Consider the following 25,633-nt stretch of genomic DNA (forward strand, 5'->3'; position numbering starts at 1 on the left):
TCTGAAACTATGAATCAGAATAAAACAAAGAATTTCAAATTTAGATAGATTGATAATGAAACTTCCGTTAAAACAAAAACCAAACTTCAAATATTCACAAAATATAGAATAAAATCACTTAAATTTTGAGCTCGAAAATATCACTTTCACCATAGCTACTACAGCTGTTGATATAATTGTTGTTAAAAATTAAAAGATGAATCAACAATTAATATTACATCAGATATACCGGTATAAGCTATAGTAGAAAAGAATGGATTTAAAACTCAGTACAATTCATATCAATTCACATTCCACACTCAACTACCAAATTGATCAATGGGAATTTTTAAAATTATTACATTGTTCTTGTGAAATTAATTATTGTTTTATGTGTTTTTATTTTAGAAAACCTTTGACCTGACACCTGAGATTAATGTCCGATACAGAACTGAGAATGAGATGATGTCGGTGGCCAGGGCCTTGAAGAGCATCCAGGTTATGGGTCATCCATTTTTGAGACACCATAGCATGAAACTAAACCAACTTGATGTCACTATTGATGAGCTACCTTCTATTTCATTTAATGTGTCATTTGGTGAGTAGCACAAAATATACAGAGTGAATCATATGTATGGGAACCCTTCAATAAATTGGAGACTGTTGTAGATATATAATACTGTAACATTCAGGATCAGTTATTGGTCAAACACTACCGTTTGACTTACAACTGAATTTCAACCCCTCATAAGAGGGTGACTTAGGAGTTGTTGTTTCAAATCCTTCAGACATCTGTAAGCAAATTCAAAGTTTTAACGCAAAATCCAAATAATTCAAGATTCGATTTTGTGAAGTAAGTTCTGTTCTAAAATTTAAAAGAGCAAAGAGTTCGGCATAACTCGAATATTTTAAATGTAAACATCCATTGTGTGGTACATCATTTTAAAAACAAGAAAGATAACATCAATTAAAATGTTCTATGATACTTGTAGTAAAAATGGCGGCTGATTGAAGTTTTAATTTTTAAGAAAATGAGGGTTGAAACTCAAATATTTTAAATGTTAACACCCATTGTGTGGTACATCATTCTCAAGCCCTTTCTAAAACAAGAAAGATGATATAAATAAAAATGTTCTTTGATACTTTCATCCAAAATGGCGGCTGATTGAAGTTCTAGTTTTTAAAGAAATAATTGATAAAGTTTAATCAGCCGCCATTTTGGATGAAAGCATCAAAGAACATTTTTATTGACGTCATCTTTCTCGTTTTGAAAAGGCATATAAAATTATGTATAACACAATTAGTGTTTACATTAAAAATACTTGAGTTACAACCCCTCATTTCTTTAAAAACCAAAACTTAAATCAGCCGCCATTTTGGATACAATTATCATAGAACATTTTTATCGATGCCATCTTTCTTGTTTTAAAAAGGCTTTTTAAATGTTGTACCACACAATAGGTGTTTACATTTAAAATATTCGAGTTACAATCCCTAAGTCACCCCCTTATGAGGAGTTGAAATTCAGTTGTACGTCAAAAGGTGGAGTATTCGGCCAATAACTTATCCTGAAAGCTACAGTATCATATTGACAACAGTCTCCAATTTATTGAAGGGTTCCAATACATATGACTCTCTCTGTATATCGAATAAAATATTCATATTTATTATGAAAAACACTGGGATTTTGTCAAAGGATATCCCTTATTAATTGGAGAATAACAAACATGTATCGACACCAATGGTGTCATCATCTTATATATATATTCATTTTTGACGACACTTAAGTCTAAAGTAGATTATAGTGGTGTCAAAAATAGTTCAAAAGAGAATTATCAACCAGCACTTCGTCATGGATAGTGAAATAGATGAGTATTTATATTTATTGAGGAGTATCATAAACTTAATTATCAATATAATTTATGATTTAAAAATTAATTTGTCTATAACAAAAGTATCCAATGATTTTTGTACATTATTTTTCTAAATATTTTTATTAAGAATCTTATCAGTAAACTTGCCATGCTTTTTCAACAGATAATATCTTTACAGAGATAAAATCATACAATAATGTTCATGAACTACAAGACTTAACCTATTTCGGACTATGTCTTATCTAAATTTGGGAGAGGAATAGCACAAGGTTACCTTATGTTTCCTCTCCCTATCATTTTGATAATGTACTTATTTATTGTATGAATGAATAAATGAATAAAGAATTGTATAATAAAGTGGATAACTTTTGCTTCTGTAAAGTATTTTGAATTGCAAGATCCCATCTTCATTCCTTTTTTTGTTAATGGGCCTATGCCATGCAACACTGAAATTGAAGGCTTCATCTTCCTTTGTAATTAACTATAATAGACACTATCCCCAACTATTTTGCAACTACTGGTAATTGGATTGTGAGTATTATGTAACCAGCATAGGATTTCTTTTGTCTCCAGTATTACGTAGTATTATTTGTGTTCTCTAGTTGATCAAGAAAGAAATTAAATTAAAAATGAAATGTACTCTTTATTAAGGTGCATACAGATATACGTGCCTCCAACACGCTCCGCACTCGCTCTGCAATCGTTCCACGCAATCGCTCCGATCATGAACGTGAAGGGATATGTTAGCTCTTCTCGCATTCCACTCTTGCTCCCCACTCTTGTTCCATCAATCGATCTGCTCAAGTGACGTTCGATTACGGAGCAGAGCCTTTAGGCGGAGTTGAGATGCTAAAATTTCTCTACTACTAAATCTAGAAAGCTTGTAGATAGACAAGTTCATTCATCAATCTTCTTAGGTTAGACCTCAACTCAATACAAACACATTTTTTTATAATCCTTGTTTTTTATCATGTGAAATTAAATGGAATGAAAGTATTTGTTGTTAGGCAGAATTAAAACTTTGAAGACCTCTCAACCACTCAACCTAAAATGTGTATGTTGTTTATACAAGCACATAGTTTTTATGTTGTTTATAGCCTAATTATGATATGGCTCAACTCACACTGACGCGACTCAGGGCGAGAAGAGACTCGACTCTAGTCGAAAGCATGTGTTTCCAAATGGTGACACTCAGACCAGTCGATTCTAGTCTCCGCGACTGTCACCATTTGAAAACATGCTCTCGACTAGAGTCGAGTCTCTTCTCGACCTGAGTCGCATCAGTGAGAGTTCTCCAAAAACGTTAAACTTAAATTCTAGTTTAAACTATCAGGTGACTCAATTGAATCACATTATAATATATTTGACAATACATTGGTTAAAATGGTTTAGTAGTTGAACCAACTTTGGAAAACGCGACCCTTAGCTTTATAGTTTGCAATTTTCAGTCTCTCAATAATTTTCATTTGTTATACACTCTATTATCAATTTCAATATTATCATAGAGAAACAATAGCATAAGTAGATATCCCATGGTACAGGGCATTTATGTCGCAACTTTTACTGTTTTCTCAAGCTGACAGTCCTCGTAGTTCTTTCCCGTGAAGCTTTATGACGCTGGTAGTCTCTCATATTGTGCTGTTCATACACTCTTACCCGGTCAAAACAGTAAAAATCGACAATAATCGACAGTAATCGGCTTCAGATAACAGTAAAAGTTGCGACATAAACGCCCTATACCATGGGATATTTACGCTATTGTTTCTCTATGATATTATTTACTTAATTAATTGCCGTACCCGTAATGCAATTCGTTTTTAATCAAAGCTATATTATGTAGAAAATAATTTGAAACAATATTTATTTCAGGTCATGCTTTGAAGAGAAACAACGAGGTTGAAATTCATTACTCGAATGTTGGAAACGCAAACCAGGTTCCTCAGAATACTTCAACCGTAGCTCCTCCAGTTTCTTCAACCGCAAAACCGGTAACACTAGAGATTTCCGAAGTTAATACGACCACCGCTGGTACAATCATGGAATCAGTAACCGCTTCTCCCGATCCTTCAGAATCAGATTCTGATGACTCAGCCGCTGAAGCTAATCTTACTACAACACAAATGCCCCCCACTTCCACTACATCAAGAACTGTTATTCCAAAACCAGACAAAGGTTTCTTCCGAGTGAGTGTTGAAATTTATCATTTATTACTGACTACCTGCTCTAATTAAAAACTTGATGTACTGAAATATTGAATAATTTAAAATAGGGCTATAACCATCCTCGGTAAATTAAGAATCTATAATACAAGGGGTCCAAGTGACATATTGTTAGTTTTGAGAAAATTGAGCCTAAAGTTTACTTACATTAATTAATTCTTCATTCATGACATGAATATAGAAATGATATTCACCTATTCCTCTAACTATTCAGTATACTTTTACCAAATCAAACGTACAGATTCATGTCTCAAATTGCTCTCCTTTCTCAATTATCAGCTAAATAGTGATAAGAAGTATCACTTGTACCCCTTGTTTACCAAACAAAACTCTATTGTCTAGCTACACTTAAATCTATCAAATTTACCAGCGATTGAACAATGATTAATGACCTCATTGCAATTTTATCTGATTCGCTAATTGTTTCTTGAGGTATCTTTTGCTTGGTGACATGGCTTAATCAAGGTTGCATTTAATTTGATGGATATGAGCAACCGTTGTCCTGTAAACAAGGGATCCAGAACAATGATTAATGACCTCATTGCAATTTTATCTGATTCGCTAATTGTTTCTTGAGGTATCTTTTGCTTGGTGACATGGCTTAATCAAGGTTGCATTTAATTTGATGGATATGAGCAACCGTTGTCCTGTAAACAAGGGATCCAGAACAATGATTAATGACCTCATTGCAATTTTATCTGATTCGCTAATTGTTTCTTGAGGTATCTTTTGCTTGGTGACATGGCTTAATCAAGGTTGCATTTAATTTGATGGATATGAGCAACCGTTGTCCTGTAAACAAGGGATCCAAGGCACTTGGACTCCATGTTTAATCAAATAAACAGCTGTTTGAAAATGTAGTTTACAAATTTTACACCAGATGTCAACACTGATTAGATTTACGCTTATACCTCTTGTATACTAGATTTTTACCACTTTCAGCTGTCGATTGCTGTAGCTAACTCAAAAATATGAAAAATGTCACTTGGACCCCTTGTATTCTGACCCCCTGCAAAATTTAGAGTTAATCAGTCCAGTAGTTCAGATAAATCTCCTATCTACACCTACACTATAGAGCTATCAAATATGTGGAAATAATCAATCATGCAAGGGAGAGAGCAATGCAGTTAGACAATGAACAAAACCGAGACAGAAAAATCAGGCTGGTACAAATTCAACATATTTCTCTTGAATTAGATAAAGTAATCAGTGACCCAATCACCGAAAGTAAACTACAGTTAGAAATTTCAAGATAGTTGAAATTAAAACAGACAATAATTTCAAGATTTGATTTAACTGTTGTATTTTGATTTTGATAACAAGATTTGCTTCTCTGCAATATAATTTCATATTTTGACTTTGATAACAACAAAAGTTACTTCTCTGCAATATAATTCCATTTATTTACTTAGGAACCATATTTTCAACTCCTGATACAGGAGTTTTCAATTGATGTGTGTTTTTGAATTTTGTGTTGGAAATCGATCTCTGCATAAATGTAATTTTAACCGAGGAATCATGTTATTACACTTTATTTCACTAAATTCATCAATATATCGGTAGAGCATCACTAATATTAAGGTGAACGGATAGCACAGATGCTGTCTATTGAGGAACCACAATATTGATAAATATGTGTATAAAAAGTTAAATGTAGAAAATGTAGAACTTATAACACTTGTGGACTAGACATACTCCAAACTGCCACATCTGTCAGAGCGTTACCAATATATTCAAGAGTGTATACTGTTAAATAAAAATACTAAGAAATTGTCAAAAACCACAGATTTATTGATAGTTAGAAAGACCGGTTTCGGTTGTTACACCATTGTCAATCTCTGATAAACTAAGTTTATTATTGAAACAATTTCTTAGAATTTTTATTTAATATGAATAATTACCACAATATCAACTTCTCAACTACACAAAAAGTGTATACTGTATTTTTTGGACCCCTGTACTACACTGCATTACAGTTGTTATATAAAATATATCTTTTTCAAAATTGTTCATAAAAATTATCATTTTCTCTTCATAGTTGTAAAATCTTGGATGATTAATACTAGCCAATTTATATATTTTCAGTCTGTCATAGACTTCTTCAAGGGCATATTCGGTTCTTCCAAGCAACCTGAACTTCCTACACGCAGAGTATATTACAGCACTGGACCAAATATGATATTGTGCGGGTCAGATTTGGAAATTCATTCCCTAACTGATTCAGTAGATGGCAACTCATTCAATGCATCATCGTTGAATATCTTCAACACCAATGAGAATCCATCAGATGTACTGCTTGTCAAAGTGTTGGAAGGATTATCAAGTGAGTTATATTTTAAAATAGTATCAATAATAAATACTCACTATTCATCAATCAAATCACTTTTATTTTGACATCATACAATAAACACACTTTACATTATGATATAATTGACCGAGCGAAGTGAGGTCTAAGATTCAAGTCGATGGTTTGGCATTTCTCTTAATGTTTAAATGTTTGAATGTTTTAATGTTTTTATGTTGCGCATTTACGGCGAAACGCGGTAATAGATTTTCATGAAATTTGACAGGTAAGTATGTTCCTTTTTTAATTGCGCGTCGACGTATATACAAAGTTTTTTGAAATTTTGCAATTCAAGGATAATATAAAAGGAAAAAGGAGCCTTCTTCATACGCCAATATTAGAGTAGAAATCAGACTATAGAATTAATCATCATAAATCAGCTGACAAGTGATTACACAGATGTGTGGAGAAGCCAGTCTATTGCTGTATTTCCATAAGGTCTATTGTTTCAATCAGGTACTTGTGGATGAGTACTGCGTGAGGTCTACTGTTCACAGAACTACTAGTTTTTCAGATTATAAACCTTCTGAAATCTAGTTCAGTTGAGTTTTGCGAAAGTTTATCAATATAATACGATCACTTACATCATTGAATTCTGTTCTTAAAAACAGTTGATTAAATTCATCCATTGATTACTAATTTTGAATTATTTTTTCTGTAGAAATAAAATGAAGTTTCAATTAAATTACAGGTGGCAGTGCTTCTGTTGTGAACATGGAAGTTGCATTTACTAGATCTGGAGTTACTGAAAAATACTCAACTTACCTAACGATCGGCGCCGGATCTATGAGGAGAATTAAGAGATTTGGAATCTTTTTCAGAGGAGATGCTTCATCAATGAAGGTATTTCAGATGCACGACATTTAGAACCATATACACCATCCTCGTTTAACGGTAATCCACGATTACATGAACGTTTTATTCCAAATTTGAACCAACCGTTGATATATCTCCGTTTAAACCAAGATGATGCATATTGGCCTTAGTCATGCGCAACTTATAGGATTTACTAATTGGCTTCAACTACAAATCTTATTTCTGTATTAAGAGCGTGAAACGGGAATTTATCGCTTGAGCAAGACAGTTATCCCGCGACACGTAATGGAGCGCAATAATTTTGCGAAAGAATAGAATAAGTTAATCCACCAATAAATACAATTTAATTAATGTACATTAGGTGTCGTCAAGAATAAAATCCTATAAAACTACTGAGCCAATTCTTACACATATTATATTATCACATCACACAAAATAAGTATTTACTACATCGACGGGCAAATTGAAAAATTCCTCTACATTATATAATGGGTTCTCTGTTAGCAACTTTTTAACTTGTGTTTTAAAACGGGCTTGATATCATATTATTTTCTCACACTAACAGGCAGCTTATTGAATGCCTTGATTGATAATATTCTATAATGTCCTTGAAGTTTTTTTAGCCTGACAAAAGGAACATTCAGATTACATGCTTATGATTATGAAAGACATAGTTTACAAGTTTTACACTCGAATTACACACAACGGGTTTGCAACAACTGCAGTATGGGACTACAAAACAATAAATACACCAATTATTGACGCTATTGTTGAGGTTATGAATCTCAACCTTAGGTTATGATCACATTGAATGTGTATATGTGCGATTGCAGGTGTGGTCATGCAAGACCAAGCGAGCATATGAGAAACAAAATCTGGATAGAGCCATAAGAACACTGACACTGAACACGTGCACTTGCTGGTGGCGTTCAGTGTGAGCAGCTATACGCAAGTCACAACGTGCTTCTATGGCTTTTTCCAGATTTTTTATTTCGGCTCATGTATGATCTGCGCATTCTCATAAGACATTCTATGTGATCACACCCTTAGTCGTACTCAACTTCTAAGATTTACCTATTGGCTTCAACTACAATTCAAACATTCAAAGTACGATTCTAAAAAAATGTTTATATTCCAGCCGGTTCGATATAATTTTGATTGGGTAAGAAGAGTTATTTCTTAAATTATCAAAGTATGAAGGCTTAGAGCGTGTGAGAAGAATAAAATCGTGTTAAATTACAATCAACCCATTATTGTCTAGTGGGTGAAAAATCTCACACAATTTATAGAGATCGATACTATAGTGAGTTCCACGTTTTAATGGCATTGAAGAATGATAGAAGAACAGTGTTGCAGATTCTCTGCCTTGCCACTACATTCTGATACCTGTTCATCTGATGTATAATATCAAGTGTTCATTCTTGTTAAAAGTAATCAATTATATTTTATTCGTTTAGAAAATATATTTTCCTACAGTTACCTTGAAAAGTGGCCATTCCTGCACTGATTACAGAACGCAAAGAATCACTTTTCCGCTCTAGTGCGGAAAAAATTGATTCTGCACTCCAGATTTGCAACATGGCAACGCAAAATAGTTAGTAGGTTATATGGAGCACCAGTGCAGCAAAATCAAAATGAAGTTGGTAACAGTGACTGTGGTATAGTGTTGTGGTGCACGTTATAATAATATAAAGGACAACGAGGACAGCCAACACATGAGTGACAGCCGCCTTCATTCATTTACTACATTATTATTCAATTTTAAAATAAATTAAGGTTTTTATTAATAATAAAATTACACAGAAGAACATTTGATGGATTTCAGGGAATTTTACTCATAATTACCCACTTTTCATATTCAATGGTAACTGCAGGAAAAATTTAATGTGAAATATGTGCGCAAAGTTTCTATGCTGCACTCAAGAAACCATTCCTTCAATTCCAAAGTAAACGTTTCTTTCGGTGCAGCAAACTGTCACTTTGCGCAATAGTTGCACAAATAACTATTTTCAATGAATAAATAATGAATTTTCATGATAGAGATTAAATATTTTGTTGATTAATAATATTTCTACATTGTTGTACGATCTGACAACGTTGCGGAGATAGAAAAGGATAGCGCCATCAGCTTTGTAGAATGATAGATAAGGATAGCAACACCAATGTCTATTAAATACTGCCATTATAACGTGGACCTCACGATATATCATATTGTTTACTATCGTTACCAGTTCAGTTGCTTCTACAATTGAATTTCAAAAAATCTCATTCTGTAATTGTATTTTGTGATGAGACTTTTTAATTCATCCATTGTCATTTCTATTTCAGGGAGGCCTTACATCCACTCTTGAATTGCCACTTCTACCAGCTTACGATTTGGAAGCGATCGTCCATGAAAAGAAACGCCCGAAATTCTATGTAGACTTCATCAATCACTATGAATCAAATAAAATCAGGCAGCTATCCATCCAGGTGAGAGTAAAATATTTTTGTTTGAGTACTTCAATAAGTCTGCTACTGCTAGAGACCACATCAACATGCATCAAACCCTGTTTATTAAATTGTAAATGAACCGATTCCTCCGGAAATTGAATTTCCTAATTTCAGTGGAGAACAGTCTGACTGGAGTGTAATTTATGTACTTTATTCAAAACATTAATCCATAACCTTCGCTCCCGGATCAACATAAAATTCAATACATCATTTCCAATTTGTCTGGAGAGGCTGGGGATTTATGTAAATATTGACGTTATAAATATCTTACCTGAAAATGATGTATCATGCTCTAGTCAAGTCAATTCTGCAGTATGGCATAGTTGTTTGGGGAGGATGTTTCAACTGTCATATTGCTGAATTATTTGTAGCACAAAAACTGATACCCAATTAAAACTATATTAAGCAAACCCAGGTTTTATCCAACGGATATGGTTTTTAGTGATTTGAGGTCATGACTATACGTCAATTATACATAAAAACCGTAATTGAGTACTTAATAAAATATAGATCCGATTTTTCTCTCACATTAAACTCTACACTTAATTATTATAATCTAAGGGCCACTGCTAACAAATATGTAACCTATAACACTAATATTGAATGTATAAGGTACTAAAATAATAAACCTCATTCCAAATCACTTTCTCATGGACAATAAGATCAGCGGAAAAATTAAACTGGACATACAGTCATTTCTTCTTCCATTTAGATATATGACTCGAGATTTCTGCTCCAGCATTGTTTTTTTATTAGTTTTTTTTCATTTTTCAGTGGACTCGCTTACCTTTATTTTGCGTACCTATTCCTCTGTTTTCTTCCTTCCCCCCATTTTTCCCTTCCCTTTTTTCCTCATCACTTCTTCCTTCTCTTCTTTGGAAACCATAGTTTGCTAGGTATCTTCCTCTCTTTTTTTCTCTTCTCCAACACACCCAACCACAAAGCCCATGGTTTTTTATATTTGTAATATTTTATTCTATTTTATTTGTTCTGTAATTCTTTGTTATTTTGTTTTGTGTGTTTTTAATAAATTGAAATTGAAAATTTTCATTCAATTTATGTAATTGTTGTCCAACCAGGTGAGTTGAGAGTAGGTAGTTGTATTTGTTGTAATTATAAAAATAGTAATCGCAGTGAAATAGTAATAACGGTTCCACTAATTGCAATTGCCATTGTAAGCCATGAATCTCAAAACTTGAGTCAAACTCAAAACTCAAAAAAGTCGAGTCTTTCATATGGAAAATAATATTGAATTTGATCGATAGAAATAATATACGTTCCTCGTATCATAAACCAAATGACTGAACTGTAAGATATGAAGAAATTGCATGATAATGTTTATTTATTTTAAATTTTAAATTATATTACAGGGTGACATGGCTTACAGAGCATTCAACATGGTAAACTCAGACATGATTGACGAATGTCAGAAGCCCAAGTCCATTGCCTATCATAATTGCAGGAAACGCTATGAGGAAGGAACATCCATTGAAAAGTACTCATTGAACATGTCTGCAGATGATAAGGTATTGCCGTTTTCAATATTTCTGAACATGAATTTCATTCAATTAGCATTATTATTTTCACTTTTCATTTTGGAACTTTTTATGTAAAGTTTTGTTTACCAAGCAGCGGGGATGACGTTTGAACATGTCTGCAGATGATAAGGTATTGCCGTTTTTAATCATTTTTCAACATGAATTTCATTCAATTTAAACTAGTGTTTATTATTTTCACTATTTATGCTAAGTTTTGTTTACCAAGCAGCCGGGGATGACTTTTTATTTTATGCCTAGTCCACACTCTCACCAAATCCAAGCTGGTAAGCTTCACCATGTTGGTCTTGCCATCTACACTGCATTGTGACCATTTGTGGATGCTCGGCTGGCCACTCGCCTTCGCTCGACAAATATCGGAGCGATGGCAAGCGAAGGCCAATGAAGGCGAGCGCTGGCAAACCAGTCATCCACACTTTTGCACTTGCCGTCATTTGTACGCACTTGGTGAAAGTGTGGATGCGGTATTATACATAATATCTAAACAGCATAGTTTCAACATAGTATAACCGATTAATTAACTTTTTGTAGTTCAGACACTGTGTTACTTGTAAATATTTGTAAAAACACTTACTTTTCTTGGAGTATTGAGGAAATATTGGAGTATTGTAAATATTTGTAAAAACACTTAATTTTCTTGGAGTATTGAGGAATGCATTTCACTCCTGAAGAGGAGCTTCATCAGCCTGATATTTACAAGTAACACAGTCTCTGAACTACTACAAAGTTATTATATAGTGTTTCGTCATGGAAAGCAACACTCTTCTTTATACCAGAATTTACACTCTTAATTACACTCTTTTATACTAATCACTCTTTTTTACACTAATTTACACTCTTCTTTATATCAGAAACATTCTTATACATAATATTAGCTGTACCAAGCACGGCTGCTTGGATGATATTTTATAAATCATTCATGAACGATTAAAAAATAAATGTACTTGATTGAGTATATAGTGAGGTCCAGGTTATAATATAATGGCAGTATTTGATCGATATTGGTGTTGCTATCTCTGTCTATTATTTGATAAAGCAGATAGCGCTATTATTTTCTACTTGCTCTGCAGCGTTAACTGATCGTTTCTTAACAATATAGAAATATGTTTAACTAACAAGATATTCAATCTCAATAATGAAAATGTATTATTTAATCATTGAAAAATTTATTCTCCTAAGAATAAAATGTAATTGATGACTTTAAACAAGAATAGAATAGAATAGAATTTATTGCTTATCATAAACCAAATGACTGAACTGTAAGATATGAAGAAATTGCATGATAATGTTTATTTATTTTAAATTTTAAATTATATTACAGGGTGACATGGCTTACAGAGCATTCAACATGGTAAACTCAGACATGATTGACGAATGTCAGAAGCCCAAGTCCATTGCCTATCATAATTGCAGGAAACGCTATGAGGAAGGAACATCCATTGAAAAGTACTCATTGAACATGTCTGCAGATGATAAGGTATTGCCGTTTTCAATTATTTCTGAACATGAATTTCATTCAATTAGCATTATTATTTTCACTTTTCATTTTGGAACTTTTTATGTAAAGTTTTGTTTACCAAGCAGCCGGGGATGACGTTTGAACATGTCTGCAGATGATAAGGTATTGCCGTTTTTAATCATTTTTCAACATGAATTTCATTCAATTTAAACTAGTGTTTATTATTTTCACTATTTATGCTAAGTTTTGTTTACCAAGCAGCCGGGGATGACTTTTTATTTTATGCCTAGTCCACACTCTCACCAAATCCAAGCTGGTAAGCTTCACCATGTTGGTCTTGCCATCTACACTGCATTGTGACCATTTGTGGATGCTCGGCTGGCCACTCGCCTACGCTCGACAAATATCGGAGCGATGGCAAGCGAAGGCCAATGAAGGCGAGCGCTGGCAAACCAGTCATCCACACTTTCGCACTTGCCGTCATTTGTACGCACTTGGTGAAAGTGTGGATGCGGCATTATACATAATATCTAAACAGCATATTTTCAACATAGTATAACCGATTAATTAACTTTGTTATAGTTCAGACACTGTGTTACCTGTAAATATTTGTAAAAACACTTTCTTTTGTTGGAGTATTGAGGAATGCATTTCACTCCTGAAGAGGAGCTTCATCAGCCTGATATTTACAAGTAACACAGTCTCTGAACTACTACAAAGTTATTATATAGTGTTTCGTCATGGAAAGCAACTTCGATTAATTTACACTCTTCTTTATGTCAGAAACATTCTTATACATAATATTATCTGTACCAAGCACGGCTGCTTGGATGATATTTTATAAATCATTCATGAACGATTAAAAAATAAATGTACTTGATCGAGTATATAGTGAGGTCCACGTTATAATGGCAGTATTTGATCGATATCGGTGCTGCTATCCTTGTCTATCATTTGATAAAGCAGATAGCGCTATTATTTTCTACTCGCTCTGCAGCGTTAACTGATCGTTTCTTAACAATATAGAAATTTGTTTAACTAACAAGATATTCAATCTCAATAATGAAAATGTATTATTTAATCATTGAAAAATTTATTCTCCTAAGAATAAAATGTAATTGATGACTTTAAACAAGAATAGAATAGAATAGAATTTATTGCTTCTCATAAACAACAGTACAATATTACAAGAAAAAACAAAACAAAAATATTAAGTTATTATCCATATTTATAAAATGATATGGTTCAAAAATATAACAATGTAAGAATACAAAGAAATATTTCTCATTTAAACATCGCCATATGCAGTCATAATAATAATATAACCAGAAGTCATTAGCCACATTTCCCAACTACTTATGCTCATAAAAAATAAATAAATAAATTCATATTTCTTAAAAAAAACGAAACAATACAATATAATATACCTAACATTTCTTTGTTACACAACTATACTGCTAAATAATTAGCAGTATTTTAATAATTAGCAGTACAATAATTTCTTGTACTGTATGTTACAAGAAACAATAATAAGGTACCCCTGTAAGAAAATTGTGTTGGGGTTACCAAACTTGATTTTAAAAAATATAAGAGTGAGTCAAGCCCGATAGTCACTTAATCACAAAAAATGTCCTTTTGAAAAAAATAACAGAAAAATAAATCTTGAAAAAATAAATATAAAGTGCCATTAGCCCAATGATCTGATCCAATTCTCAATATCAACTATGCTCATGAGAAATTGCTTGATATAATTTTCTAATAAACGTTTTGACCTCAAACTTTCCTCAGTTGGTTTAATTTTATTCCACATTTTTGGAGCTAAATAATCAAATGATTTTTTGTATGCCTCTGTACAAATAGAAAGCCCTTATAACACGAAATACATATGGATGTCTTAAGGGAAACACAAGCAGTTGAGAAAAAATACAAGAATGAACAGTTGATAATATTACAATCAGATGTACCGGTATCAGTTATTGTAAGCTTAGTAGGACGCCTCCACCAATTATGTAAGCTAGAGGAGAGGAACCTCTACCAAATATGTAACGAGGAAAAAACTATATTTAATATAGGTCTTGGTGGTTGTAATGATAAAATCAAAGGTGAGCAGTTAACTACATAATTTATTGAAACGTTATTGTTATATTTACATTTAAGATTTTTATTATAATATAATAAAATATTATATAATATAATTTATATTATATGTATAACTATATTATATTATATTAATATTAAGATTTTTATTATAATGCAAACAATCAAAATTACTGATTAGAAGAAAACAATAACAAGGGCTACTCGCTTTGCTGCAATGAATCAATTTTTGTGGTAATGAAATTAAAAGAAATCTCAACAAAAGAAATCACCCACCTTTTCGAAGATGGTTTCCCGTTTGGCAATCACTGATATTTCGCGACGTTAAATTATTTAAAAATTAAATTAACTGAGCTAGTGAATCGGGTTCAGAACCTGTCTCATTTAATAATACAATTCTTTTTAGACTGCCTGATCTGTGACAGAAAAACTGTACTACAAAACAAAACAAAGTCTATCCTCTTCACCAGATCAGCCGAACTTACTGACAGTCCTATCAAAACGAGCTCTGTCCCAAAAAGATAATTTTGGGGTATAAATAAAGTATCAGTTAATGCCAAACATGAAAGTCACCTCGAGTACAATAGAAATATTTTTCTAATAATTGAATAAAAACACACATATGTTGTCAAATTCTACACAGTTTTATTCGGTACACGACCATGGTTTCGTGACCACACCGGTCACATTTTCAAGTTGACTGTATATTTTTCTATCACACAAGCACACGTTTGCTATTAAAAATAGAGAGAAGCTACATTCAATATCACGTAACAACAAACAATCTTTCTGTCAATGACAGATGACTTGTTCAATGAATTTAAATTTATAACTCTAAAATCCTGATCAATATGAGATAAATATATTATTATATATATGTCCCATATGATCAGGTGACACTATCCTATTTTATTATTATTATTAGCATATGACTTTGAATGGTGTGGAGACCCAAGGGTAGTTCCACCTCGCCGTATATAGTCCAAAGTTCCCTAATGGGAAACCGGACACTAAGGTTATAGTCAGCACAATACTCCTATATAGAAGGCAGTGGCAAGACAGAGAATCGGCAACACTGTTCTCCTATCATTATCTGTCATTATAACGTGAACCTCACAATAAGTTTAATTAGGATTAATTTGAAATCTAATTTCTACTTATAAATTTTCAGTCGGGACTTATTCAGTGGCTTCTGCATAAGACGATCACCGCCGGAGCAGCAATTCTTACTGGAAATGAGCAGTACGAATTAGTTGATGACAGAAGTCAGCCAAACTCCAACAATCTGCAACTAGATGTGATCGTAGACAAGGAGAAAAAGACTCTCAATTCTCGAATTAAAATGGAATCAGCTGAGGTCTTACTGAAGAAAATTCCCTTCCCATACATCAATGAGCCCTCGCTTTCTATGACACTCTACACTGAAGTCGAGCAGCAATTTAACTCAGGTATTCATGATCTCAATGTTTCTTATTTTTTTTAAACAGGGTTGAAAAAATATAATTTCATTCTTGTGCTGGATGATAAGCATCACATTTGCGTGGATGGTGAGGTTAGATTTATACAGAGGGTTCTGAAAATAGGTGCCCATAAGTCAGGGCGCGATTCCTCACATAAAAAGAAGAAAAAAAAATCCAATTAGCATAGGTTCGAAAATGATTGGTTACCAAGTTATATAGGGTGGAAGATTTCGTCTGAATTTCTGTGCCCCTGCTGAAACGAAGCCCTACGGGGATTTGTTGGCTATTAATTAAAATGTACAATTTAGCGTAATTTCTGTAAAATTAACTGAGAAATTGAATAAAACCGTTTCCAAACCTTTAGCTACAGTAATTTTTAAAATATGTGACGAAATACGCGAAACTTGGTCCCGAAAAACAGGTTCCTTTAAGGTTTGAAGCAGATTTACTATGTTAAATGTACAATAAACACAAAATATTTTTCTATATTTTGAAGAGAAAGATGTAGAATAAGTCTATAACAGACAAAAGCAACCTTGAAAAAAATAATTCTCAATTAGATACAAAACGCATGAAAAATAGAGAGCTCAACAGATTTTGTCTATTTTTCATGAGTTTTGAATGTAATTACATAATTTTACAATTAAGGATTATTTTGCATTTGTCTATATTAGACCTATTCTACATCTTTCTCTTCAAAATTAAATTTTCTACTAGTTCTGTAAAAAAATATTTTGTGTTTATTGTACATTTAACAGAGTAAATCTGCTTCAAACCTTAAAGGAACCTGTTTTTCGGGACCAAGTTTCGCGTATTTCGTCACATATCTTGAAAATTACTGTAGCTAAAGGTCTGGAAACGGTTTTATTCAATTTCTCAGTTCATTTTACATGAAGTACGCTGAATTGTACATCTTAATTAATAGCCAATAAATTCCCGTAGGGCTTTGTTTCGGCAGGGGAGCTGAAATTCAGATGAAATCTTTCACCCTGTTGAACTTGGTAACCAAGCAATTTCGGACCTATGTTAATTAGAACTTTTCTTTTTGTTTTGATGAGAGGAATCATGCCCTGACTTATGGGCACCTTTTTTCAGAACACTCTGTATATTAAAAGGTGAGTACATACTCATGCGCCACGAACACGCGCATTTCACTTTTAATCAGCTGTTGCTATTCTTATTATATTTTTATCTTACTGTTTCTGTACTCACCTTACGATGGGAGGATAGGTAGATAGCCTGATAGATAGACAGATAGGCTGCCTTTATTTTAACCTGGAGGACGAAGTTAGGGCGCAGCCGGCCCTCTCTCACATAACCCTCCTATACAATTCTAATGCATTTACATCACAACAACATGAAATAATCTCTTACGAATTGAAAAAAACAACAATTTCATTTAATTTAGGAGAATACATTTTAGACTGAAAACAAATTAAAAAAGATGAGATTAGAGATGATTTAATAAAGATGGTTTTTAGAGGATGGAGAAGATTGATTGATGACAGAGAGGCTTGGAGGAATGTTGTGGAGGAAGACAAAGCCCACCCTCGGCTGTAGAGCTAAGGAAAAAATCTTACTGTTTCTGTACATTGTTGTTTAATAACCATATTGTATCATTATGTTCTAATTTACTATTTGTATTATTTTGACAATTGTATTGCTTCTAAGAAACTCAGAAGTCTTAGCAAGAAAACTAAAACCTCAAATCTACAAATTTTCAATTTCATTAATTGCCAATTAGAATATTCAAGACATATTACAAACTCTTTATAATATATGACATATCATTAAAAATATAATTAAATAAACATAATTACTCATACATATACTTGAATAAAATTAAAATCTAGGCATTACCAGCAAAAAGTAAATTTTTGCCCGCTGGCGAGTTGCAAAACAGTAAAAGAAAAACATAATATTTCGAAATAATGCCGAAAATTTAGGTTAAATTTAACTAATGATTACAATAGAAACTTTAGAACAGCAGAATCATAAAAAATCAAACAAATATTGTGCAGAGAAAATACTACATAATTAAAATGAAAGAATTAAAATTAAATTGCTATATTTAAGGTGAAGATCGAAATACCTCTTAATCCACTCATTGACGCTCTCTCTACTAATTTTGAAATCTAAGTCAAAAATACAGATATAATAAGCATAGCATCAGCTGATGAAAAGTGAAATTCGCGTGTTCGTGCTACGCAAGTCTGTACGCACCTTTAAAGATGATTGCATCATTATCCAAAAACCATGCGCTTGTAGAAACAGTTTGATAAATTATAATGTAGTGAATTTTGTCTTATCCAAGTAAGTTATCAAAGTCCGCTGATGTCTCCTTGAATTTTTTATGCAAAAAATTCAAGATGGTTACTTGGTCTATTCCTAACTGCGATGTATTAACACACTATTTTGATTGTTTTATGCAAATTTTATAAGAATATTACAATGAAACTTTACATTTCCCCTCCATAGTAAATAGTAGGTATATAAAATACTTGTGTATGGATCTTATAAATTAATAAAAACAATATATAAACTTGTAGTTTCGACCATAGATCATTTTCAAGTTATAATGTAGAAAATAAATAATTCATTTTCTACACTATTAATATTTACAAATAATTATTTATTTTCTATATTTTAACTTGGAAATGACCTATGGTTGAAACTAGTCGTTAAAATATTTTGATTTTTTTATAATAAAGGGGGTTACAAGTTTTTATTAATTTGTACAAAAGTAGCCCATTTAAGTGTTTTTGATAATTTAGTTTTTATGGATCTTATAATTTTATCAGGTTCACCATCATTAGGGTATGATTACATTGGATGCATGTATGTGCAAGTGCACGTCAGATCATGCATGACCAAGCGCGCTGATGTGAAACAAAATCCGGAAAGAGCCATTTATAGAAACACTTTGTAGCTGCAACCAGCAAGTGCTCGCGTTCAGTGTGAGTGTTCCTCTGACTCTTTCCATATTATTTTGTTTCTCATCTGCGCGCTTGATAATGCATAACCAAGCGTGCACTTGCACATACGTGTGTAATGGTGATGATATTGAAATAAATTAATTATGGGTTTGTGTTTTCATAGAGATAAATTTAGTATGGGTCCATTCGAAAAGTATAGAATTAGGTATTCAATGATGAGACTTTAGTAATCTTGTAGTTGAATTTTCTTTGTGAATTTTAATCGTGAGAAATGTATTTTACTGTTGAAAAATAATTTTCTCACATTAAGATTTTGCTAACTTGCGTCCGGGAAGTCAAATTTTATGCAGGGTTGAAGTATTCTCACGGAACTGTATTTCCATTAGCGATGGAAAATACATGAGTATTTGAGAATATTTCAAACTTGCATTTTCCTCTCCCACGGAATTGTGCTCTGTCTCCACGTGGACCGTCGACTCGTTGGTGGAAGGGGTACATAATTTGCGTGGAAAATATCTGTCTCAATCAAGCCGCGAATCGAAACAGATTGAAAGCCAGAGATAGCCTCGGGCCTCGAGGGCCCTGAATTAACGTGTTTGTTGTCAAAATTTGTTAAAATGCATTAGTTTTCATCGCGGGATAAATTGAAGTATTTTAATTGTTTGTAGTGAATGTGTAATTTTTATTGAAAATATTAGTGAGAACATTCAAATTCAAATTCAAATTTATTGATTCTCAAAAAAAAAAAATATATACAACACTTTCAAGACAAAAAATATATATATAAGAATCTACACCTGCAAGGAAACCCTGTGCGCAGGTGTGAGTTGCAATATAAATGTTTTTCAAAAATATTTAACAAAAATGATCCAAAACAAATTTCTTGAAAAAAATACAGAATTAAAACTAGTACTTAATAATAAAGAGGATACTAAAAATAAAGGAACGGAAGGAGAAAACACGGAAAAGGCCAAGAAGAAAGAAGAAGACGAAGAAGAAGGAGAATGAAGAAGAAGGGAACGATAAGAGGTAGGTAAGTCAACTGCAACCATGGAGTAGACGAAAATTAGTTTATTTAAAACAATTTTTCCTCGATTTTATTTGCTATTATCCATTTATCTATGTCTGATCTAAGCCTTTGGTTTATGTTTGTTTTTTCAAGAATATTTAAGGGAATGTGGTTTATTAATATCCTAGTGTATAGTGAGTAGTGATAGATATATAATTTGAACGGTTGTGAGTGTCATTATATTTTCTAGCTCATGCTACAAACCGTTGAATGACCGAGTCCCCAATTTTTCATTGTATGTAGTAGTAAAATTAGTAAAGTTCACGCTACCATCGTAAACAGTTAGCAAAATCTTAAAGATAGTTTTCTCGGCTTATAGAATATGCAATAGAATTTTTTCGATTATCTGTTGTTGAAATTTGTAGTAGTTAGTTCCGTCAATAAAATTTAATTAATAAATTAAAAAAGTGAAATAGAATGCAAATTTTGTAGTTTATAAAGTCCCATGACTCGCCCTTCAGAATTTAGATATCTTCTAATTCTACCCCCATCTGGGGGCGGTTACACGTGCATCCAATGAGATCATACCCAAATGATGGTAAACATGATTACGGTACATTTCAAGATCAAATATTTTGTAATGTTATCATTCCCTCATTTTTTTATTATCATACTTGAAGTGTACCATAAATAATATACTATATGTATGGCTATTTGACCTTACTCACATGTTTCAGACTACTGTGGAATTTCATACTCTGGTATCTCAACATTCGATAGAGTGAAGGTTGATTATAATCTGACAAAATGTTGGCATCTGGTTACTAAAGACTGCAGTGGCAAAAGCAGGATAGCTGTTCTTGCTAGACGATCTCTAAACGACATGGATTTGGTAAGTAGGCCTACGTCAAATAATATACTGAATTTTAATACGCATCATGGAATGTTTAGGCTTTTATGATAAATGCTACCGTACTTACATGAAAAATTAAAAATCAAAGTATTTTTTATTTTTCACAAGATGTTCCGACTAGTAATTTTCAAGGCTATCATACTGCACTTAGAAAAATGAAAGTTTATAATGAGGTGGAAAAGTGATTACACAAATATTGTCAAATCCACAAAAATAAGTTTATTTAAAACCAGACTCGAGTTTCAAGGCCATACTTGGCATCATCTTCAATGGAAACTTCATATCATGGAGAAGTTCCACAACATTTCTGAAGACATTGTAAATTTTAATATAGTCGAACCTCTGTTTAACGAAGTCGATTATCCCGAGAAAAAATTCGCTGCAGAGAGGTATTCGTTATTGAGAGGTTGTTCTGTCAAGAAAACTGCCACGATCTTATGAACTTTGTAATATCGTATCACGGCGGTAAATAAATGAATATAGTACATAAAACATATAATCGGGAATGTAGGTAGGGTACCTCAATAATAATACTGAAATAAGAAAAATCATGCTGTTTTAAATTTTTTTTAATATTTATAGAATGTAATAAGTAAGTAAACTCATCAATTTATTCGCAGAAAGCTTGATTTGTACTATTTGTAGAGTTTAATCAATGTACATACTCAGTACAGTAGTAATATTTTTCAACTTCATTCATAAAATATATTTCACTACTTTCTACACTACTATGAGAATGAACATAACATACTGTAATTTTGTCAATAACTTCACTATAAATACTATAATAACTCAAGTTTCCTATTTTTAATGTTTCATTTGAAAAAGTGAGTAATTTTCAGTTTAATTTTGCATTTGAATAAAACATCATGTTCAATAAACGACTCACATTTATTTATTGTTGTCAGGTAGGTACACTATTTTACAGTTTAAATCCTTGCCTGATATTTTTAAAAGCTTCTAAAACTTCTTGATCTGACGGATTCTTCTCCTCAGGTTCGTCACAATCATCATCATCATAGTCAGTTCTAAGAATTGAAATGTGTGACAAAAGCAAAAATGGGAAAGTCCAGTCGTTCATCTGCCTGGTCTACGAATGACAAGTCCTTGAAATTCTATTTCCAGTAACTTGCATTCAATTTCCGACATGTGTTTCAACCTCTATTGACTGTCTACCACCCTATCTTCTTCCTACCTGAATTGCAATTATTTTTAGTCTATTCACCTTCCTGCGGAAGCTAAACAATTCCTTGAAAATGACCGTCTGCTTCCTATACACACTACATTTTGTATGTTGAAGTCTATAGAAAACTTTGTTGTTGAGAGGTCCGAAATTCGTTAAATAGAGGTAAATAGGCAGCCAAAACTCCAAAATGTCATGAAACCAGGTAAAAATTCGTTGTGTAGAGGATTTCGTTAACTGAAGGTTCGTTATAGAGGTTCGACTTTAGTTTATAATCCATTCGAACTTGTAAAGTTCGCAAAAAGGAATAAGAAATATCATAAGATTGACTTGAACTTGCTTCAATTGATTATTTAAGAAATGGGCTTCTGCATCAGAAATCAATACTCAGGGCGAGACCATATTGGGAGTTTTTCTGGCGTTTCCAGACGAGTCGACAGGACAGGAAGCTATCCGATTGGGTTGACGTTCGCGATTCAGCTAGTAATGAGTCGAACGGAGAGCTTCCTGCCCTGTCGACACGTCTGAAAGAACGCCTAATATGGTCTCACCCTTAGGGTGATGTGACACCAAGACAAACGGTCATAATGATTGAGTGGACTGGCATCAGCATAAGCATCAGCTATCCTCTATAGATTGTTTATTTGTATATTAATGGAAATAAAATTTATTTGTATTGTATTGTATTTGTTTCATGTACTATCACCAACATATACCATGTTATTTACTATTTTTGTTATTTGCGTATACACACCTGAAGATTAACAACATATTGTTGTGAATGTGCTTTTGTAATTAACACTTTATTCATTAAAAGTTTAAAATATTGAACAAGATAAAAATAAAATAAAACATCACCTTTTCTTTTTCGCCATTAACACTAAAATAAATAATCTCAACGGGTTTAAATCTTTTCTCGATTTCCAGTTGCAAATTTTGTCCCATATTAGATACAAATTCTAGCATAACTTCTTTTATCGAATTTACCATCTCGTTGAATGCTTCCATCTCCCTTTTTGATCTTGCTCTTGTTTTCATGTAAAACTTTTTTTGTGTAACAAACTTTTAGCACAATTATTTTTTAATGATTAAATCTCACTTCTGACACCAATTTTATAAATGTGTTTTTGTAATTAACACTTTCATTTAAGGTTTACATTTATGAACAAGATAAAAATAGAATACTTCATCATCTTTGAACATCTCTCATAAAACTCCAACTTGTTATCTTTTCATAAACAGTTTGTCTCCAGAACAATCACCTTGTCCACTGTGTTCACATCATAAGTACCCATGTAGGGATAGCCTACATCAATATATTATGATCAACATGTCATTATTAAATTATTTTAATCTTTTGTAGGATTTGGAAATCAATTTGGACAACTATAAGGTGATAAATATTATTGATGGATCAATCAGAATCAATGACAAAAATGTAACGATCAGTAGAAGCAAGAGCGCAGCCGCTATCTCAGATGAAGCCGGTACTCAACTCATCAGAATTGAAAGAAGCCTGGACTACGGACTATTTATCAATTTGCCAGCCCATGGATTCCATGTCATCTACACAAACACATCTGCAGTTATCCATGTAAGTAGACTTTGCAAATTTGCAATGGTCATTTTTTTAACTCCGATTGACCATAAGTAAAACACGCCCCCCAAAAACACATATTCGATATGATCCAGCTACAGAAAACCTAAGTTTCCCTTCTAAAATATAGGTACCGCCTAAAATATACAGAGTGAGTCATATGTATGAGAACCCTTCAATAAGTAGGAGACTGTTATAGATATTATACTGTAACTTTCAGGATAAGTTATTGGTCAAATACTTACCTTTCGACGTACAACTGAATTTCATGCCCTCATAAGGGGGTGACTTAGGGGTTTTAATTCAAATATTTTAAATATAAATACCCATTGTGTGGTACATCATTTTAAAGGCCTTTTTAAAACAAGAAAGATGGCATCGATAAAAATGTTCTATGATACTTGTAGTAAAAATGGCGGCTGATTGAAGTTTTAGTTTTTTAGAAAATGAGGGGTTTTAACTCAAATATTTTAAATGTTAACACCCATTGTGTGGTACATCACTTTCAAGGCCTTTCTAAAACAAGAAATTATTTTTTTAATCATAAATTATATTTGATAATTAAGTTTATGATACTCCTCAATAAATATAAATACTTATCTATTTCACTTTCCATGACGAACTGCTAGTTGATAATTCTCTTTTGAACTGTTTTTGACCCCATTACAATTTAATTTAGACTGTAGTGTCGTCAAAATTAAATAAATATGATTATGACACCATTGGTGTCGATACATGTTTGTTATTTTGCAATACATAAGTGATATTTTTTGACGAAATCACAGTGTTTTCATAATAAATATGAATATTTTATTCTATATACAGAGTGAGTCATATGTATGGGTTCCCTTTAATAAATTGGAGACTGTTGTAGATATGATACTGTAACTTTCAGGATAAGTTATTGGTCAAATACCTTTTGACGTACAACTGAATTTCAACCCCTCAAAAGGGGGTAACTTGAGGATTGTAACTCGAATATTTTAAATGTAAACATCCATTGTGTTTTAAAAGCCTTTTTAGAACAAGAAAGATGGCATCGATAAAAATGTTCTATGATACTTGTATCCAAAATGGCGGCTGATTGAAGTTTTAGTTTTTAAAGAAATGATTGATTAAGTTTAGCCGCCATTTTGGATAAAAGTTTCATAGAACATTTTTATTGATCTCATCTTTTTCGTATAAAGAATATTTGAAGAATTCTTAATATTTTACATTTAATATCATTGTTCGTTGATTTGCAGGCAAGCTCCCAGATGCAGAATCGTCTATGTGGGCTGTGTGGTGATTTCAACCTGGAAGAGTTTGGCGAATTCACAACTCCCAAGGGATCAAGAGCACGTGACAGTCAACAATTCGGTGCATCATACAAGATCAAGGAGGGTGATTGCAACTAGCATCTACACTCATAAATTTGCACAAAATATTGATGTTTAATCTTGTAATTTCATTTTATGCATAAATAAATCAGAAAAAAGTATCCATAGACTTGAATTAATTGATTTTTGCAATGTTTCCAAAATATGAAAATATTTTAATAACTATTATTAAAAAAACTAGACTAGCGTCGTCAAAAATAGTTCGACAAAGAATTATTAAAAGAAAAAGATGTTGATGTTGACAACATGAACGTCTTTTTCTTTCAATTATGGATGAATATCACAACATAAAATCAAATTATTAAAGAATAATTATTAA

The 25,633-nt window shown here is 32.5% G+C and overlaps 1 protein-coding gene across 1 annotated transcript in view; it reads left to right on the forward strand.

Moving 5' to 3' along the window:
* The window catches only part of LOC111043778, a 71,976-nt gene extending 46,553 nt beyond the window's left edge, over nucleotides 1–25,423 (forward strand). Inside the window, exons 13-22 of the mRNA XM_039442873.1 lie at nucleotides 388–577; nucleotides 3,723–4,036; nucleotides 6,158–6,395; nucleotides 7,108–7,259; nucleotides 9,561–9,704; nucleotides 11,096–11,251; nucleotides 16,009–16,285; nucleotides 20,980–21,134; nucleotides 23,702–23,932; nucleotides 25,180–25,423. Of these exons, the coding sequence (XP_039298807.1) occupies nucleotides 388–577; nucleotides 3,723–4,036; nucleotides 6,158–6,395; nucleotides 7,108–7,259; nucleotides 9,561–9,704; nucleotides 11,096–11,251; nucleotides 16,009–16,285; nucleotides 20,980–21,134; nucleotides 23,702–23,932; nucleotides 25,180–25,332 (2,010 nt within the window). The 3' untranslated portion in view covers nucleotides 25,333–25,423. The remainder of the gene's footprint in view (nucleotides 1–387; nucleotides 578–3,722; nucleotides 4,037–6,157; nucleotides 6,396–7,107; nucleotides 7,260–9,560; nucleotides 9,705–11,095; nucleotides 11,252–16,008; nucleotides 16,286–20,979; nucleotides 21,135–23,701; nucleotides 23,933–25,179) is intronic.
* Nucleotides 25,424–25,633: the final 210 nt, after the last annotated feature.

This window comes from Nilaparvata lugens, chromosome X, assembly GCF_014356525.2.
Source record: "Nilaparvata lugens isolate BPH chromosome X, ASM1435652v1, whole genome shotgun sequence".
Classification (NCBI taxonomy): Eukaryota; Metazoa; Arthropoda; class Insecta; order Hemiptera; family Delphacidae; genus Nilaparvata; species Nilaparvata lugens.